The 20,353-nt window shown below is 42.9% G+C and overlaps 1 protein-coding gene across 1 annotated transcript in view; it reads left to right on the plus strand.

Moving 5' to 3' along the window:
* The window catches only part of LOC116292686 (ubiquitin C-terminal hydrolase 7), a 38,947-nt gene that overhangs the window by 2,868 nt on the left and 15,726 nt on the right, over positions 1–20,353 (plus strand). Inside the window, exons 4-13 of the mRNA XM_089031982.1 lie at positions 16,944–17,061; positions 17,183–17,291; positions 17,539–17,627; positions 18,097–18,138; positions 18,241–18,295; positions 18,505–18,549; positions 18,663–18,698; positions 19,146–19,186; positions 19,525–19,574; positions 19,955–20,037. Coding sequence (XP_088888108.1) covers positions 16,944–17,061; positions 17,183–17,291; positions 17,539–17,627; positions 18,097–18,138; positions 18,241–18,295; positions 18,505–18,549; positions 18,663–18,698; positions 19,146–19,186; positions 19,525–19,574; positions 19,955–20,037 — 668 coding nt within the window. The remainder of the gene's footprint in view (positions 1–16,943; positions 17,062–17,182; positions 17,292–17,538; positions 17,628–18,096; positions 18,139–18,240; positions 18,296–18,504; positions 18,550–18,662; positions 18,699–19,145; positions 19,187–19,524; positions 19,575–19,954; positions 20,038–20,353) is intronic.

A 20,353-nucleotide genomic window follows, 5' to 3' on the forward strand; every position in this document is an offset into this window, starting at 1 on the left:
TATAATCCACGAAGCGATATTTCACTCATTGAAGTCCTTAGAAGCTCAATAATGGAGTCCTGTCTACTACACTAAAGAGTATCGGGTTGGACAGTATAGGGGATTGAAGGAATAAGTAATATAATCCAGTACTTTACCCTAGAGGGGGGATTTACGTACCGCTACCAGACGTGGTAGAAAGAAGAAGTTCTATTGTAAACTTGAATAATGAAGACAAATCATGCTTTATGTTGGCAATCAGGTCTGCACTGTATCCAGGCATAGATAAGGATCCCTGTAGGACGAGAGTTAAGATAGCCCCACAGATATTTAGAGTGGGATGGTGTGGTAATTTCCCATGCAGTTATAGCAGACATCCCCATATTTTGAGTAAATAACGATCTAGCAATTAACGGTTTACGGAGTCAGAGATCAGACGATAGGTACCGTTAGTTTCGGTCAAAAGTAAAGGAGAGCGCCGTACATTTATTCTATCTCCCACGGCGACCACTACTCATGGGTTAACACATTAGCAACTATCTACAACAACTAAGCCAAAGGTAAAAAGTACTTCGCGACTGCTGCTTGCTGGTCATTACATCCTTAAATACCCTAGAACAACGATGAGATCTGGCCGGCGGAGTCTGAAGAAGTGGCGCAAGCGATCCAATGCCCACCAACAGAGCTTTCATACGCATACCATCAACAGCATATGCAAGTGCCTTAGTGATATCTCACTTCGAAAGCGTTTGATAACTAGGAAGAAGCAGAACGTGTCTCCACGAATAAGGTATGATTACACGAGATCGCTTCCTTTGTGTTACCATCGTAGTCAGATCAGACGGTAAAGCAAACCCTCCTGTGATTTAACCGAGTAAGAACGCATCTAATGAGTTTCTAGAACCTTGCGAGAAAGGAAGGGCGAGATTAGGAACAATTAAAACGTCCAAAGAGAATGGAATTTCCAAAGAGAAAACCAGTAGGCTTTTTAACAAGGCAAAAAAATGCCACATTTGCCAACATACGCTTCTTCAGTTTGGAAGACGAGCCAAGAAAGCGTGGGATGAAGATGGAAAGTATCTAGGAGAAGCTCATTTAAATGCGGGAAGTATGCTAAGAAAGTGAGAAGCCGGGAAGCCTTCCACGCATTGCATTCACTGCCACAAAGCATTCGTTGAGGATTTCTATGTGGATAAGGTTAGAGATCACTACTGCCACATCACGGGTAAATACAGAGGAGCGGCTCATTGGAAATGCAATATAAACTTCAAAGTAAATCCAGATATGGAGATTCCGGTGTTCTTTCACAACCTCCGCGGTTACGACTCCCATTTGCTACTACAAGGAACAGACGGCTCCGACGTCAAATGCATACCCAACACAAAGAGCGCTACATGTCCGTAACCTGTGGGTAAGCTAAAGTTCTTAGATTCGCAGCAGTTCATGGCGGACTCCTTAGCAAACCTCGTAAGTATAACACCAACTTTCCCATTTCCAGTCACTACGGCGCGGAAAGGAAAGGAGTCTACCCATACGAATACATGGACTCCTGGGATCGATTCAAGAACCCCTACCACCCAAAGAGAGATTCTACAGCACCCTAAACGAGTCCGGTATAAAGGACGAGGAGTACCAGCATGCGTTAGATGTGTGGGAAAAGTACTCCTGTGAGAATATGGGAGAATACCACGACATCTACCTACGTTCAGACGTAGTGCTGCTCGCAGATGTTTTCCAAAGCTTTCGAAAGATGGCAATGGAATACTACGGGTTGGATCCCGCTAATTTCTACACGGCTCCTGGGCTTAGTTGGAGTGCTTTGTTAAAGAAGACAAACGCGCAACTGGATCTCCTAACGGAATACGACATGTATCGGTTTATGGAAGACGGTATTCGTGGCGGTGTTGCGGACCCAGCAGACGATATGCAAAGCGAACAACCCCCTGTAGAGCACGACCCAGAGAAACCAACCACATACATTTACTACCTGGATGCGAATAACCTTTATGGTTGGGCAATGTCACAGTACCTACCTGTGAGAGACTTCGAATGGGATCCAGTGAAGCCGATAGACTTCTAATGCAGGTAGGAAAGGAGGAAGACAAGGGTTTACGTCTTTAGAAGTGGATCTGGAGTACCCAGAGCGCCTGCACGACGAACACAATGAGTTCCCCTTAGCACCAGAAGCGATAGAGATACCATTTAAGCAGCTAAGTCCGCTGCAAAAGCAAATGTTGCCCTGGTTACAAACCGTACAGGAAACTAACTATGAACCTGATGGATAAGAAGAAGTATGTGGTACATTACCGCAACCTGCAGTTCTACGTGCGACACGGAATGCGCGTAGAGAAGATCCACAGAGTCCTAAAATTCACGCAGGAACCCTGGATGCGCCCCTACATTGACTTTAACACGCAAAAGCGTACCGCAGCGAAAAATGACTTCGAGAAAAACCTCTTCAAACTGATGAACAACAGCGTGTTCGGAAAGACAATGGAGAACATCCGCAAGCGCGTAAGCGTAAAAATAGTCAGCAACAAAGAGGAAGCAGAAGCATACGTGTCACAGCCAGCTTCGTTAGATACGTAGAAATGCTGACTTCTACGTGATTCACATGAAAAGGGCAAACCTCTTACTAAACAGCCCGTTTACACAGGCTTTACGGTGCTGGATCTATCGAAGCTGCTTATGTACGAGTTCTACTACGATAAGCTTAAGCCAAAGTACGGAGACCGCTGTCGCCTCCTGTACACAGACACCGACTCCCTAATTCTAGAAGTGCAAACGGAAGACGTTACAAAGACCTGCCTCCCCGACATAGACGAGTACGACACCAGCGGTTACCCGAAGGAGCACTTCCTTTACTCTGCGAAGAATAAGAAGGTAATTGGGAAGATGAAAGACGAAATGTTAGGAAAACCCATAGTAGAGTACGTGGGTCTGAAACCAAAGATGTACAGCGTGCTAAAGTTAGACGGCGTAGAAAAGAAAGCTAAAGGCGTAAAAAAGTATGTGGTTAAGAAGGACATTACGCACGAGTCCTACCTCAACGTATTACGAACACGCAAGGAACAGCGGCATAAGATGAACAGCCTGCGCAGCTATGGTCATCAGATACATAACGTCACGCAGGAGAAGGTGTCACTGTCTGCATTTGACGGTAAGCGATGGATGTGTGATGACGGAGTGCATACGATAGCATTCGGACATCACACGATAAGCAGTTCTTCTTTGACGAACCCACGCGTGGGACCATCATGAAGATAATACAAGATGGGCTGACCCTTCTTAGCTATCGCACTTCGGATCTGATAAGTTTCCAAAGACCAATTAGGATCCGTAGCTCTTTTGGATCCTCCTTCTAATTCACCCGACTCATAGAGATATCGAACCGTGACATCGCCTAATCTTTTTTCCTGGGGGAAGACTGCCCTCGAACTTCTGACGAAGGACTTGTGTTCCACGTGTTTCTTTTTTATGGCATCCCTGGGTTTCATTCCCGTAGCCCTGGCCGCCTCGTTGTTCAAAGCCGCGACGACCTGGGGGAGCCTCTGGTCCATTCCCTGTTGCGTTTGGAGGGATCTTCCAGCTCTTTCCAATACTGGTACCCAAAGAGACGCTCTGCCAAGGTCTTATTGAATCTTTCGACGATGCTCTGACCCCTGTGGTACTCAGCTTTGGCTCTCCTAATCTTAGTGTCGTGGTCTTTCAGGGTCTTGGTAACCACGCCCATAAACTCTGTCCCCGCATCCACTTGCAGCAGCTTAGGCCATTTCAAGACGCGCTTATAAATCCTACCTAGGGCTTCTGCGACTTCTCCAGAATCCTTGCTGGTTATGGGTTCGGCGTCTTTGTATCTGCTTGCGATATCAACTACGGTCAAAGCGTACCTATAGGTCTTTTTTCTCACCTTGTCGTGCGGCAAGAAAAGCAAATCCGCCTGATGAACTTCGTTGGGGGTATTTACGGTAAAGCTGGGCCTGGGAATGTACTTAGGCACGGGAAGATAGACCTGCCAGAGGGTTTGTTTTTCAACCAGTTCTTAGCCGTTTCGTCTGATACCCTGGCCGCGGCTGCAAGTTTCTTGATAGCCGACGCTCCTCTCCAATAGCCTTCCGGCCCATAGTAAATCCTTTTGAGTTTGTCCTCTACGCGGCCCATTATATGAATTCCAAAACAAGATTGATCTTACGTCCGTTAAAATCCACCGTCTTCCCGTCCACTTTAATGGTGATGTTTATGCTTTCTACCAAATTAGACAAGTCATAGCTCAAAGAAATGGGAGTGTATTCTACTGGGTCAAATGGATTACCTTGGGGCAGAAACTTGGACATAAGAGAAGACTTTTCTCCATTGTTGTAACTATGAACCAAGTCGCAATAGACTTCGTAAGAGGATGCGACTTTCCATTTCACATCATATGTACTGCCGCTATTTATCGTGGTACTAGTAAGGCCCAGGAGTTCTACCAATGAACTGTCCTTTAGATTGGCGCTTCCATTATTTTTCTTGAATTTCATTTCATGGGGTAATCCTGTGGTAAGAGTATATCCATGCTTTGCTAGCTCCTTAGCCAGTGTTATAGGGGGTGTAATGGGAATCTGGTATTTTTGGTTTGGTGCCGGAAGTTCCGATGACAAAGCCATTAATTAAATTATACCAAGAATTGTACAAAGAGCAACTAACCAACCTTACCTTACAGGCTTTGATGGGGGGATTCAGATAAGTGGTAAAGTTATTCTTGTCGCTTTCCAAAAAGACGATCATATATTACAGGGGACAAGTCCCCTTCGTTAGAGCAGATACGCCAAGGCCACGCCTCCCACCAGCCCTGCGACTCCTACGAAGACCAACTCATTGTCTTTTTGTTTCTTAGAAGGCTGATAGTAATTCTTGAACTGAGGCTTTTTCATTCTAAAGTCGGGGTGTGCTTGCGCATAAAGTTTGAAGGCGTAGTCTGTGTTTTCGAAGTTCTTGTCTGCCTGCATTTTGTCTTGGTAGTTCTTATCCAACCAATCCCTGTAAGCTTGTCTTTTTTCATTCCAAGCTGCAACGTCCCTTTGATATTCTCCAGCGCTAAGTCGTGTCTCTTTCTTTCGGCGGCACCGCTTTTGTCGCCTCTGACTAATCTATCCAAATACTGACCACCATAATTAGCTCCAGTGAATGCTAAAGCTGCAATGACTCCACCTGCGACTAAGCCAGCCATTATATATTACGTCGTAGGCAGGTACTTTTCCTTTCGTAGGTAATCCTTTAGCATGATAGCCCCGCCTACGGCAGCGGTCATCTTAGCAAAGTTAGCGAAGCTCTTGCTTGGGTCTTCAGTAAAGTCTTCTTTGAGCACTTTCTTACCTACCCAACCAATACCCGCAACAATAGAAGTAATGATAGCTGCTTCTTCAACAGTTTTCAACAACGCGGTCGACATTATATTACAAAGCGAGAAGGTTATTCCATTTCAGGGATCTTACTTTTTCTAACCTCCACAGGTGCGTGATATGTTGCGGCCTCCCACTTTACTTTTGGCTTCGTAGCCCGCCATTGTAAGTAGAGGCTGCCTGCTGCTATAGCGACTCCTAACGCGCCAATGACGTACCCAGGATTGATAAAGGATTCCTCTTCCTCCACCTTTTCCTCCTTCTTTGCTTTGTTCTTTTTATTCATCTCCGCGAGCTTCTTTCCGGCAGCGACTCTGCCCGGAGATTTAGCCTTGGTAATCTTGGTATCTTCTACGGGAGCCTTTTCTGGTTGTTCTTCGGTGTCACTCATCTTATATTAAGGGACTTGAAGGACTTGACAAGTAACTTGATGACGACTTGACAATGACTTGGCAATGACTTGACAACGACTTGACTAAGTACTTGAGAATGACTTAAGGACGACTTGACTAAGTACTTGAGGTGACTTGACAACGACTTGACTAAGTACTTGAGAATGACTTAAGAACGACTTGACTAAGTACTTGAGGTGACTTGACAACGACTTGACTAGGTACTTGAGGCGACTTGATCATCAGCAAGTGCTGCCTGGAAGACCTTTTCAACGTCTCTGTTCTTCTTGAAGTCCTTCCAAGATGTTCCGAAGGAACCTAGTACCTCCTTCAAGTCGACGTGCTGAGCTACGTGAAGTGCCGCAGAGGCGACTGCCATTAACTTACCGCACTTCAAAGACAACCAGCCGCAGGTTATCTTAAGTTCTTGGGCGATGACATAGTCCTCGCTTATGTCCTTCCGCAGTTGCTCCACGTCGTCTATAGGCAGTGCAAGTCCAAGCAATTTAGTTGCAAGTCGGATAGCGGAGTCTGCGACGGCGTCTGTGGTCTTACTTGCAAGGGCAGCCTCGTACCTCTTATGGAACTTCTTAACCTCCTCTTCCGACAACTTGTTAACTTGCTCATGGGTAAGTTCCTTACCTATCATTTCTTTACACTTCCCAGAAGACACAAGGATGTTGAGTTGTTCCTTGAGGTTACTTTCATCTAACTGCGTGGGGACTTCATCTAAGAGCTGCTCAATCTCCATATACATTAGGAGTTAAAGATCTGAGATCTTTATTGAATACGGAAACCTCAAAGAGAAGATCATCTTGGAATGTTGGTGCGTCTTTAAATGCCGCATGTATTCATGCAACTGTTCCTTGCTTATCTCACCACCGTAGTCGCTTAAGATGGTTTCCAGATCAGACTTACTGGGTGTATAAAATACTACGAGAGAGCCTATGTTTTCCCTAAAGGGTTTAGAGACACTGGTAAGCTGCTGGGAAAGCAACCAAACGCTGATATTGTCGTGTCTGCCGCTGAAAGCGAGCTTCACTAATTCGGAGGTGCGCTTTTTTACGTCGTCCCCACAGGCAATGTCATCCAGTATGAGTAAAGTCTGCGTATCTTTAGGGAATTGCTTGTGCCAGAACTTCAAATGGCTGGATAACTCGTTAGGGTCTAAGATATCTACAAAGAAGTCGTCATCTTTCACTCCTATGCCCGTCCAGGTGCGGTTATTCACGTAGGTGGGGCATAATAACACGATATAGTCGAAGCGGTATCTAAAGGGCCCTAATAGCTGCTCCACGATGAACTGGGTCTTTCCGCAGCCGGTGGGTCCTACTATCAGAGCGTTATAAGGCATGTGATCTGGGTTCATTATATCCCTCCTCTCGAAGGGAACTTGTTCCCTGATATATTTGGAGCCAGTGGAAGCAGTGCAAAGAATTGTCGCCGACGCAAAGGATAAAAAAGGCACCATAGAAATGCAAAGGGAGGAGATAAACCGGTTAAAAGAGCGCGTGCAGGAATTGTACGATGAAATGTGCGGTCTGAAGCGTGCAGAACGGTTTGGCGCCTTGTTGACGATGGCGACGTGGGCTAAGGAGTCCGTTAAGGACTTCATTCAATATCCCCCCTAGAATGTTAACAATTAGGTTAGATCTTTGTTAAGGAATAACATACCTCGAAATAAAGATGTCTTAGAATGTTAACAATTAGGTTAGATCTTTGTTAAGGAATAACATACCTCGAAATAAAGATGTCTTAGAATGTTAACAATTAGGTTAGATCTTTGTTAAGGAATAACATACCTCGAAATAAAGATGTCTTAGAATGTTAACAATTAGGTTAGATCTTTGTTAAGATGTTATATAGTGGTTATCGTACTGTTATGTATAGATGGACTGCGCGGCGTGTAAAAAGAAGTTTAGCTCCAAGCAAAGACTACGATACCATGTCCGTAATGGTGTTTGCACAAAGAAATTGAGTAAAGTTTGTAAGGATTGTGGTAAGGAATTCAGTACTGTTCAAAAGATGCGACAACATCAGGACAAGCGTATTTGCATACTTTGCAAGGGCTGCAATAAGGAATTCCCTTTGGGAATGCAGCAACACTTAAAGAGAGGAGTTCGTGATCAGACCAGGCAGTGTGGTTTCTGCAATAAGATACTTAGTAGTCGACAACGTCTTCAAACGCACCGGAAAACGCATGAACTAAGTTATAAGTTCCACTTTAGGAGCTACGACTTAGAAGGCGTGGATTGCTACCAATGTGCGGATTTGATGAGTCGCTGCCCGCATAAAGAGGATTACTTAAGGAATCGCATAGATTACCATAAGAAAATAGTCCGTACTTTCCCCTCCTTTGAACGCGCCGAAGGCGTTCCGTGGACTAAAAGGGAGTATTGGAGGCAGGAGTGTGATCGCTGTGGTTGTGTCAGAGAAGAAGAACATATCTTCAACTGCTTAACAATTACTTAACCTAATTGTTAACATTCTAAGACACTCTTTGAAATAGCTTCCGGGTGTCTTAACAAAGATCTAACCTAGATGTCAACGTTATCAGACATCTTTTTTTTGAGGTATGTTATTCCTTAACAAAGATCTAACCTAATTGTTAACATTATTGGGTGTCTTTATTTCGAGGTTCCCAGTGTCTTAACAAAGACTTAACCTAGATGTCAACGTTATCAGACATCTTTTTTTGAGGTATGTTATATGCTAGCCTACGCAGCTGCCTTTCTGGGAGGCATTCTAATTACCCTTTCAATATATGGACTGTATTACTTGCGAACTACCTGCCGACTGCATTACAACTCCCAAAACACGTAAAAAATACACCTGCCTTCATTGCGACAGGGTATTCTCCGAAGGATCCTTTGTGGGGCATTGGTGCTCTGCGGAGCAGCGGACTTTAACAGACGTCCTTACGAATGCAGAGGACTCTCAGGCTCATACTTGACTACGTCAAATACCCACCTGCCATCCTTTTTACCATGACTCATAACATGGGTAACGTCCTGCCCTTCGATGGCGTACCTTATCCTATCGGGCGCCCAAAGGGTGTATGTTCTTTTTTTATTCTTTAAGACCAAGCGCAGGCGGTCCAAGTCTTCGAAGACCACATAATTCTTTATCTCGTAGATTTCCCCTATTCCTAAATCCTTCCAGTGTGTTTGGATGAACTTTAACTCGTTAAATTTATCCTTGTCCATATATTCTATGAAATATCTTTAAGTGTGTTGCCAAAGTCTCCGAGGTTTTAAAGACCTTACAACACCACCTGCAGGGAATTCGTAGGTGTTCAGCATACGCAGTGATCTCCCTGCAGATTTCGTCGTAGTCGCTGCCTACGAGCACCTTATAGCCGTTTTCTTCATACCTCTGTAAGAGTAGTTGCTGATCTTCAGATAACCTGCCGTTGCCTTTCGGGGTCTTTAGCTCTATGCAGAATCCACAGTAATGTGTATGCGCATTCAAGATCATTAAGTCGGGTTGACCGCGTTGATATCCTTTCTGCCAGCACTTTATACGTTTGCCAACCGAATCCTGCAGTTCACCCAGACCAGGGGCTATGAGCATTTGGGGGTAAAACCTGCGGATGTAGTCCACTACCTTTTTATGCAGGTCAAACTCATTTTCTATTTTGAATACCAACTTGTTTGGACCGTCAAAGCGCCTTTCTATTTCATACTTACCTGTTTTCCTGAGGGTAGGGAGAACTTCCTCTAAAACCCAATCCTGGAATGTCTCTGCCGTTGGCATCTTAGAGCTAAATATCAACTGATACAACCCAGATTCAGTTACGTACAGGGAATTAGGCTGTGAATAAGAGGGGAGGCGATTCACCTCCACTCTAAGTTCGCTAAGCTTTACCTTGTATTTATCGCGAACATGCGCCTTAATTGCATCTTTTGGGCGCTCGTAACCCAGCGCTAGCGCCACTTCCTTTGCTTTGAAGTACAAAGTTTCGCCTTGCACTATGCATTGCAGTTTGGTTTCGTTGTTTTGAAATACGCGAAGCATTGTATATATAGCATATTTTTTATGGCCATCAATAGGCAACACTCTTTAGCTGATTCATTTCTACGCTCAGTTGCGCGTCAGACACCACGAAAACGTAGCAGTTTATTTTGTCGCCGTCGCCCGCACTGGCGTTTTTGGTGCGCTTGATCTCCAATGTTATGCCATCCTGCGTATTTACTAGACGTAAGCCCTGACCGTGCATAGATTCGTCGTTGATGGTGCGCATATCAATCCACAGCGCGTACTTATCATTAAAGAATTCCTCAGGGCTAATTTGATCGCCAAACTTGCGCTTTGCCTCCCTGTACACGTCTGCGGGCTTTATCCCCTGGGAGTAAACCTTGTTTGGGACTCCGTTGATATTCACGCCGACGTTAGTAATGTTGGGGTTATGAAAGGCTTCGGAGTCGCGCTTACCGGCCTCGTAGGGTTTGGCGAACACCAGCATCAACCCCGTGAGACTTCTTCGGGGGAGGTTAATGCTTTGGTTGATAACCTCATCCGTCTTATCCAAGAAGCTAAATGTCTTATACATCACTACGTGGTCGTAAAGGAATGCCTTTCCGGCGCTATATTCCATGCCAGCGCTACGGGCCAGCTCTTCGCTGTATACCGTTTCGTACTGCAGCTCTAAGTTGGTAATAGAGTATGGGGTTGTTGTGGTAAGTGCAGTGCTTAGCCCACCAATGATGTTATTAGCATCTGCTAAGGTTACTTCAAACTGTAGCTCGGATAACTGTCTTGGGTAATACACACCGTGATTCGTAATCACTTCAAAGTCCAACGGTATGACATACTTACTACCATAGGCGGTCTTTATTCGCTTTGCGTCTGCCACTGCGGTTTCTCCGCTGCCGTCAGTAGGTTGCGTTTTCGTAGGTGTGCGGACCTTACGTAGGATGACACTACCAATTCCTTGTTCTATCCTTTGCGCGCGGTCAAAGGCTGTCAACCATAAGTCTTTGTACGTGGTATACAGATCGTACCTATTTAAGTCCAGCAAGGATTCCCCGGCGAACTTTACGCGCATCTTAGAAACAATGTTGCGACCCACGTTGTTAACGATAATCCTTTCATCTGTGGGGCTTGACTGTACCGCTAGGTCGAACCTTAAAGCCAAGGTGCCAGGAACTAAGACTAGGTTATCCGTTAGGCGGGGCACGCCTACGTACAGCGTTTCTCCAGGTTTAGCGCTGCTGGGGGTAAAGGTGACCCGGTGAAAGGTGCGTTCTGCTTTCAGTCCGCCAACCTGCTTAGGTAATACGTTGGGATTTAACTTTGAGCTTATCATATATAATGGAAGTAGAAGGAACTACTGACTTTGATCCCCTTACCGAAGAAGGTCAAGTCGACATTAACGACGAAGAATACGACGCATGGACTAAAGGCGCGGAAACCGACCCCCTAATCTACGACATGGCCCTAGAAAACACGTACGGCAGTAGGTGGAAAAGCTTCAAGACCTCCTTGAATCGCATGTGGCACGAAAAGAACCCGGGTAAGTCCGCCCCCGAGTACATAGAACTTCGAAACATGGGTGAGCAGGGAGCAACCGCGCGGGAAACCGTAGAGTGGGCAACGCAAGAGCTAACGCAGCGCTATTCCCACTTCGAGGCCGACGACGTAAGGCTCACAGAACGCGGAAACAAAGTCCTCATAAGCGTTCAAGACATGAGATATCCCGACAAAAACCGTTGGACCAAACCACAAGTCCTCTTTGACGAAAATGGCTCGGTCAAGGTTAACGTGGCAAGATTAAGAGGCTTTCAACTAGCTACCAGAAGTGCGTTAGAAAGGTTGGGAGCCCTGAATGAAAGGGTCGCACTAGAAAAACACGCCGAGGAACTACAAGAAACGTTGAAGGAAAAGGAAGCAAATTACGAAAAACAAATACGGCAGCTAACCGATGCTCACAAGAAAGAAACCAAGGGCAAGAACGAGGTCATACTGCAATTCAGGCGAGAAGCTGAAACGGCTTTAGACGAAAGAGACCAAGCCCGACACGCCTTCAATCTTGCTCTAAAAGACCTGGATATAAGCAAGGAAGAAGCTAAAAACTTGCATATCACCATAACCGGCTCTTTAGAGGAACGGCGGCAGTTGGTTGCCGAAATTAACACTAAGGAAGAACAAATCCGGCAAAGAGATCAGGCCATCGAAGACCTGGAGGGGCAAATAGAGCGGCAGCAGGAAATAATCAACGACCAGACTCGTCCCGAAGAGGAAAGGGAGGCAGCTCAAAGGGAATCAGAAACCCTTCAGGTACACCTTGCGGAATTACAGGCGCAAAAGGAAAACCTGGAAAAGGAGCTGGGGCTTACCACCAAGGAAAAGGTAAAAAGAGCCCTTTTGAAGTATGGCGTTCCGCTGGCGTTTGCGGTCGCTATTAGCACCGTAGTAGGAGTTATCCTATCCGCGCTTAAGGCTACAGGCGCGGGCGTAAAGAAATTAGGCAATGGGCTGACGGACTTGGGAAAAAAGATGGCAGCCGGCTTGCCTGGGCTGCTGGGTTCGGTTGTATCCTTGGCACTTAGGGCTGGCGGAGAACTGTTGAAGTTCGTGGGGAATAACATTTGGATCTTGGTTGTCGCTATTGGGGTGGTACTCCTGAAGAAGATGAAGGGTTAATCTTATCTGGGTACGTTACTGGGGGCTTATCCTTGTCGGGTGCCCGAGGCGTCCTCGACTGGGGATAAGTAAAGATAGTATTCGCGCCGCCTTGATAATGCGGAACTAGCGGTATGGCGGTCATGGTGCTAATGGGCTTATGATTCCAAATAGCATCCGGTGGAGAAGATCCCACAGCATTTATTCCTGTGCGACCACGAGTTGCTATGGTCTTACCTCCATCGCTGGGACGAATTTGCAGCTTTGCATATTGGCAATTGGCTATCATATGAAAAGTCACCGGCCTTTGATCTTCTCCGCTTACTGGAGGGGGCTCCGAGGAAAAATGAACTGGGTTCCTATTGTTATTTTTTTTTCTGTAAGGCAGTAATGGATGGTCATTCTCATCAACGATCCTAAACCCAGCATTGCACGAATACCCCGTATTAAGGCTAATAGTACACACAAGTAATCCCACGCCTCCAACCTTCACCCAAAGATCAGTGTCAAACCATTCATCATTTACGTACTCCTTCTCCTCTAAGTAATAAAGAAACCAATCTTCCTTTACATGTGGGTTCATATATTTCAGCAAACATAGTTTGCTTCTAGAGACTAAGCACCGTAAAAGTGCTAATGGTCTTGTGGTTATAAGCCGTGTCTCTTCGATTTTCTATGCCATTCACGCAAACGCTCCCAGAATCGTCTACGCGTATTTGCAGCTTTACCTTCCCATGGCAATCGGCGACCATGTGAAAAGTCCAAACCGATAGATTTTCCTCGCTGGCTGGGTTGGGCTCTACGGAAAAATGTACAGGCTCCCTGTTGCTCGTCTTCGCGCGCATAGGCTGCAGTATGCCATTCTCATCCAGGAACCTAAAGCCCACGTTCGCATGGCTGCTCGTGCCAATGCAAATGCTACAAAGGATTAACTTCTTTCCTGAGTAGTTCAGATCTACAGACATACCTGTGACATCAACCCAAGATGCTTGGGTGTATTTTTTCTCGCCTGTGTAAGTCGTATAGACACAATCTACTCCAGCTACGTAGGGGTTGTTCATCGCCATATATAATAGCTCAGACCAATGCTTGCAGCTGCTAGACCGGCTTTTAATAAGTTATGGTCATATTCCTCAGGTATCGCAGGTAGGACCTTCTTTGATGGTTTCTTAACTGTGGGTAGCTTCGTTTCGTGTGACTTTTTTGGCTTCTCTACGAAGTGAGGAATGTTCCTAAGAGTGTCAGAGTTCACGTCGTTCACCCCAAACTTCATATCCTTAGTAGCTCGCTGCAGTTTGTTGTTGTATCCTACTACAGAACCAGTATTTATAGATAAATTACTAGGCATTAACCAACAACCCGGGGCTACTGCATAGTCCAACCTCGCCTTAGAATTTTGTATGGCTAGTTGGTAACGCTGTACGCCCTTGCTAATGTCGCCCTCCAAGATTGAACTTTCAAATAAGATCAAGGCTTCGGCTCGCGTTTCTTCTGCGGCGCCAGTATTTCCGATTATGCTGGATCGGGTGTTTACCTGAGCTCCAAGGATAGAATACACGTAAGCTTCTATGCTGCGGTTTAAACGGGCAAGGCCGGCTTTGGTTAGTCCTTTACCTTCTGGGGGTATGAAATTAAGATATTGCTTTGTTTGCTCGTCGTTGGTAATTTTGATAATCAGTGGATTAGCCCCTGCATACTTACCGCCCTCGTCTTTGAACAAAGGTCCGTCTCTAACTTCCTTAGTGGTCTTAGCGTTTGGTTCAAAGAAGGTGCTACTGTCGTGAGTTTCTTTGTGATACCCAGTGTTCCATCGTAGATTCAACGCATGAACTTCCTTATCACTTAGCTCGTTTCCACCAATCCCCCAATAAGCCCAAATATGTCCCAGACCATTGTTAGCGCCGGCAGTGCATCGGAAATCCTTCCCTACAACGTCAAACTCCTTACAAAGTCTGTCATAAGCCGGCACGCTGTATTTATTATCTCTTGGATAAAACGTGGCATCTCCCGGCAGCGCAATAACACCCATTTCATGCAGTATTCTTCTAACCGTGAAGTGAAAATGAAACATAAATATTGAATTCTTCATCAAGCTTGCGCTTACACCACAGCCGCTAGTGGCACACCAAACTGCAAAGTTTAGTTGCTGCGGCCAATAACGCATGTTAGGACCACTTAACCATTCATGAGATTCCTTAGCGGTGGTATGAATAATGGGTACGTCTTTGAAGATATCCCGCACCTTTAACGGAAAGGAATGCTTGTTAGAAATCCGCATGTTCAGCGTTAGGTCCAAGCTTGGGTGTTTATCAAATGAAACTGCGGGTATCGGATAAGTACTGGTACCAAGCAATAATTCCTTTGACCAACTGGGTTCAACATGCGTTGGCGCTGGCGTTGGCTTATGCATTGGCGAATGCTTCAGTTGATCGTCTATTTGATTAACCAGCGTAGGCTTCAAATCCTCGTTGCTGTACATCCTAGAGCCGTTATAGTAAATACCATCGGGTCTTCTTTCGAACTTACTGGGGTCTGCACGTGGAAACATCTTCCTAAATGCTCTCCAATTCCAGTAATCCCGGTTGTCGTGATGTGGCTGCTCCTCAATATCATTCCCAAAAGCGTCGTACATTAGTATATATAATGGATGTTATACCATCAGCGCCTCCACTTTATCCTGAACTTCCTAAGGAACCTAACGAATTAAACGCTGAAAACTTTCGTCTGAATAAAGCGAACTTAATCCTGGCTTACTTGGAAGGGCAGACAAAACACTATGAAAAAGTTAGAAAAAAGTACGTCAGAGCCCGGAGTACGCTACATAAGATTTCAATAACTTCAGGGTCCATATCTGTTGTGTTAACGGGCTCCGGCGTTGCTACTTCGCTTACTGGACCCGGAATAGTCGTTGGCGTTCCTTTGGCCAGCGTTGGGGCAGCCTGTGGTATTATTTCGGCTGTTGCTACGGGCATTATGAAACAGTTGTCAAGCAAAATATCAAAACACGACACGACAATAGCTCTGTCAAGGGCTAAAGTAAATACTATCACTGACCTTGTCTCAAAGGCTTTGCGTGACAGAAAGATAGACGACGTAGAATTCTCGCTTATCTTAGCTGAAGAGGAAAAGTACGAGAAATTAAAGACGGACATAAGGAATAAAAAAACAGTCGTAAAAGATCTTTCCGAGGAATCTCGCAAAAAGATCTACCAGGAGGCAAAAGAAGAGCTTCAAAGAAAGCTTGCTCAGTAAACATCTACTTTGAAAAGAGCAAAACAGGATTCTATTTACATATTGAACGCCGGCTGTCTGGGTCATATGCGTAATCAAATGTCTGAAGCTATCATTGACGTCGGCACATTCCTGAGCGCCTTAACAACCAGCGATTTTAAAAGTGAATATCGAGTCTACTTTCAAACTTGCTGGTTGTTAAGGCGAAGGGGCATGATCGGAATGTTGTCTATTGTTTTACACGTGAACAACTCATTGTTCTTCCTAGGCACGCCACTTCCGCCACGTGAAAGTAAAACCCCGCCTCGCAGCTGTCATATTATTACGTCAGTCGCCTTGGAATCCATCCTAACAGGGGGTGGTTGGGGTCAATTTTGTAAAATATTTCGTAGATTACGTCAGGGTAATAAGGGATATCCTTATCCAGCCGACAAAACATCCACTCGGCTCTGCTCATATCAGAAACCTCAGGAATAGAGTTACCGGTAATTTCAGACAAAAGATAGGGAATAGCTTTGTAATATTTCCCTAGCTTTAATTTTTTCAGCGTTTTCCGTAGGCTTTGTGGCGTTGGCTCTTCTAAGTGGTTCATAATTCTTTCCATTACTTCGTCGTCTAAATATACCGGCCGATGACCTTGAATGTGACTCATCCAGTCTCTGAAGTATTTTATTCTTTTGTATGGGGTCTTCTTACGGCCTCCATTAGCGTAATACTGCTCTTTGGTAGCATTTGGTACGGCATTACGAATATTCTTACCACACTCGTAACACTGTGCTGACGTGTCGTCTTCTATTTGCATTTTCTTACCACAACAAATATACTTATTTGGTTTAGTAGGTACAAACTTGGGTTTCAAGCACTTTACACAGAAATCATAAACAAACTCTTTACAATCTTCGCACTCCATATATAGACTAACATATTTGCGCTGTTGCCCCCAACCACACTTGGAGTGGGTTGTTTCCGTAGGTGGATTTTTGACACGGGTCTTGCCCGTGTTGAGATTGCGCTGGAACCCCCATTCCCTATACTACTTAAGTATAAACAATCCCACTGTAAATTAAAGTGTGGCAGGTGCCGAGGTTGACCCGTGGCGAGGTTGGCATGGTCACCTCTTGCTAGTTGATAGCCTTGCTTGTCACTCAGTTTTGAAGTGACAAGTTAACAATTATAAATTCTATACACTTTTCCTAAAATATATACTTTATTTTGTATAAACTTCTTTAGCTAGTTAGTAATGTTTTCCCATTTTAATAATGATAATAACAAATAATAATAATAACAATAACTTTATTGAGAGTGTCTATGGATTTAGCTTTAAAAACTTACTGAGGACACTATCTCTTATCACTTAACCAGGACATCTTAGATCCATCCAAAGGCTACAGTAGTAAAGACGGTGCAGTAACTGTTGAAGTACAAGTAGTAGCTGATGCTCCACATGGTGTAGCGTAAGTACAAATTAGGAAAATTTATATTCATCGTGCAAACATCCTATTTTATCATTTTTTGATGAAAGGTCATAATTTACTACTGGTATTTTTTTGTTTTCAAATATTTTTTAAATTTTAGTTGGGACTCTAAAAAGCATACAGGATATGTTGGTCTGAAGAATCAAGGTGCTACATGCTACATGAATTCATTGCTGCAGACACTTTATTTTACGAGTGCCCTTTGCAAGGTAAAATTACTTATACTATTATACCCATAATCAGAGCTTAAAATTATGGACAATCAACAGACAATGGTGGCCTAAGTTGGCACTTGTATGGTCAAACACCTCTAAGGCTGGTTCTTTTGAGTGATATGGCAGGTCTTCTTGAACAGTCATGTTGCTGGTCACATATTGGGCAGTCACAGTATGTCCAGCCATAGAGCAGCCATTATTTTCTACCTCCACTATAATGAATTATTTTCATGTTACACAGGCTGTGTTTCAAATGCCGACTGAGAATGATGATCCCAATAAGAGTGTTGCTTTTGCATTACAAAGAGTCTTCTATGAGCTAATGCACAGGTATACTGTAGGATTTGATATCATCATCAACATATGAATCATAATCATAATCATTATCATCTGTATCACCATCACCATTGGTCCCCTCATCATCATCGCCATCATCATAATTCTGAACATTATCAACACCATCATTTATATCTTCATTTTAATAGCACAGCGCACTGATTCTAAAATAGCTTAAAGATTCGGACAAACATTGCATCCTGTTTAACCGCTACGAGGATTATACGAACCAATTTTATTATTTTTACTTAAAGTTACAATAATAACCTATGTAAACTAAGATCAACTGCGATCGGCTGTGAAAATTATCTGCTGACAGTAAACTTGTGAATTTGTTTGTCCGAATTTCGCCTTTGTCTTTGTTTTTATGACGTCACGGTTGCGCTGTGCTATTAATTTTTATCATCATTATTTTTAATCACTTAGTTTAACTAGCTAAGTGAGTGACATGTTTTTGTTTTAGTGATAAAGCTGTTGGAACTAAAAAACTGACAAAATCGTTTGGGTATGTTGTTTCTTCCCTGGTTTATTTATTATTGCTAATTTGTTTATTCCGTCCATATTTTCAATGGCATGATATAAATGTTGCTTGGTAATTTTTACTTAGGTGGGAAACTTTAGACAGTTTTATGCAACATGATGTACAGGAATTGTGTCGTGTGGTAAGTACAATAAAAATATATGTGTCTTTGCTCAGAAAATAATGCAAGTTCAGATATGGAGTACATATCGCTCTGCTGGGCTACCTGTGGTATGATAGTACCCACATTATGGGGTCCCTGTGGTGATAGTCCAACGGGGATTCCAAATAGTAAAAATCTGTTTTCTGTTGTTTATTTCTTATGAATTTGTTTTTCTATTTCTGTTTCAGCTTCTTGACAACATGGAGAGTAAAATGAAAGGAACTTGTGTTGAGGTACTTTTTATATTTTGCTCAGTTTTTCATTTCTAATTTCTAGTTCAACTATGAAACTATGGAATTAAAGATGTTTGTTGATATTTGTTGATGTAATATAATATTTGTTTCAGGGAACAATACCAGAGCTTTTAGAAGGGAAAATATTTGTGAGTATCATCATAGTTTATTTTTAAATTAATGTCAAAATGTATAGATATATAGAAGATGTGTGATGAACATATTTAATTGCATAATTATAAGGCCTATTTAATGTTTTACCATTTCTGACCATGTCATTCACTTGAATATTATTCATTTAAAAAGAGGAATATACAGTCATCTCTTGTCTTGCAGACCCAACCCAATATTATAGACAACAGCAAAATCCCTGGCAAAAAAAAATGTTGACAAAGAAATTACTCTTATTATTGCAGATGCTCACTATTATGGACAAAAAGTGACTGTTGATTGTAAATACTGTACATAACAAAAAATCTTATATTCAGCCAAAAATCACCCATAAAATCTATCAATGTCCAGATAACAGTCAGATGTACATACATTGTACAACAATCATTGAATTATGTCTACGCCCTTTTTTCCTCTTATTTTAGTCATACATCAAGTGTACCAAAGTTGATTACGTGTCAACAAGGTAAATATATATCTATATCTATTTTATCTACTTTTAATATGTTATACATATACGTTTTCGCTTTAGATATACTAATTTGATGCACATTTTGTCCAATTGTTTCGAGATTATTAGCTTTATTATTAGTTTTATTGCAATTGCTTGTGAATAGTTTATCAATTTAGTTTTATTTACCTTTGTATACAGTTCGTTAATTCAGTTTTATACTGCTAGAGGACTCAATAAACTATTATTATATTATTATTATTTATCTCATTTTTAAAAATTTTAAATCAGTTTTGTTTCACCTGATTTATTGTGTTTTTATTTTTTAAATAGAATATTTGATTTGTTTTTAGATTGGAGCCTTTTTACGATATTCAACTCAATGTAAAGGGGAAGAAAAACAGTGAGTATTGTCCCACAAGTAAATCTAAATAATTGAAATTTAAAAGAGCTCTTTACCTTGGGTGTAATGTTTTCCCATTTCATTCCATGTGTCATTCCCTAGAGTATCATTTCTTTGTTTAACATTTGCACATAAGAAGACACATGAATATGGATACAACTCAAACAAAGAAACTTATTCCCAAAAGAGTGACACATGGTCTGAATTGGTGTATGGGAAGTGGGAAATAAAAAATGGAATAACAGCAACTTTCTTTCATTTTGTTTTCAGTTATTTATTTTTTCATTTGCATAGAAAAAAGAGAAAGTTAATGAGGATATTTTTCATTTTATTTCCATTGAAAAAAGTGAATGGGAATATTGCTTCATTTTCTGTTTCAGTCTATGAATCCTTTAAGGAATACATAGAGGTAGAGCTACTTGATGGAGACAATAAGTATGATGCTGGGGAGCATGGTTTACAGGTGAGTGCCTTACAATGGCAGCGTCTATGTCTGTCTCCCCTTGGTTTAACTAGCAATGCAACAGTTCCTTTTCTCATTCAGTAAATACTGCTGTGTTTTATGACTACAGACTCATTTGTACAGGCTTAGCCTTGCTTAAGAGCAAATCGTAAGCAAAAGTCAACTGTAATCTAAAGGATGTGCAAGTTCTACAATACCAATGTTTTGAAATCCCACGGGCTTTTAATGGTTTCTGTGTAAATAGCTGACTTTTAAACGAGGCTAAGCCTGTACAAATGAGTCTGTAGTCTTCAAAAACAGTGGTATGCATCAAATG

This window comes from Actinia tenebrosa, unplaced genomic scaffold (genome assembly GCF_029948245.1).
Source record: "Actinia tenebrosa isolate PJP-AT-01 unplaced genomic scaffold, QUT_ActTen_1.0 PGA_scaffold17__23_contigs__length_9995812, whole genome shotgun sequence".
Taxonomy (NCBI): domain Eukaryota; kingdom Metazoa; phylum Cnidaria; class Anthozoa; order Actiniaria; family Actiniidae; genus Actinia; species Actinia tenebrosa.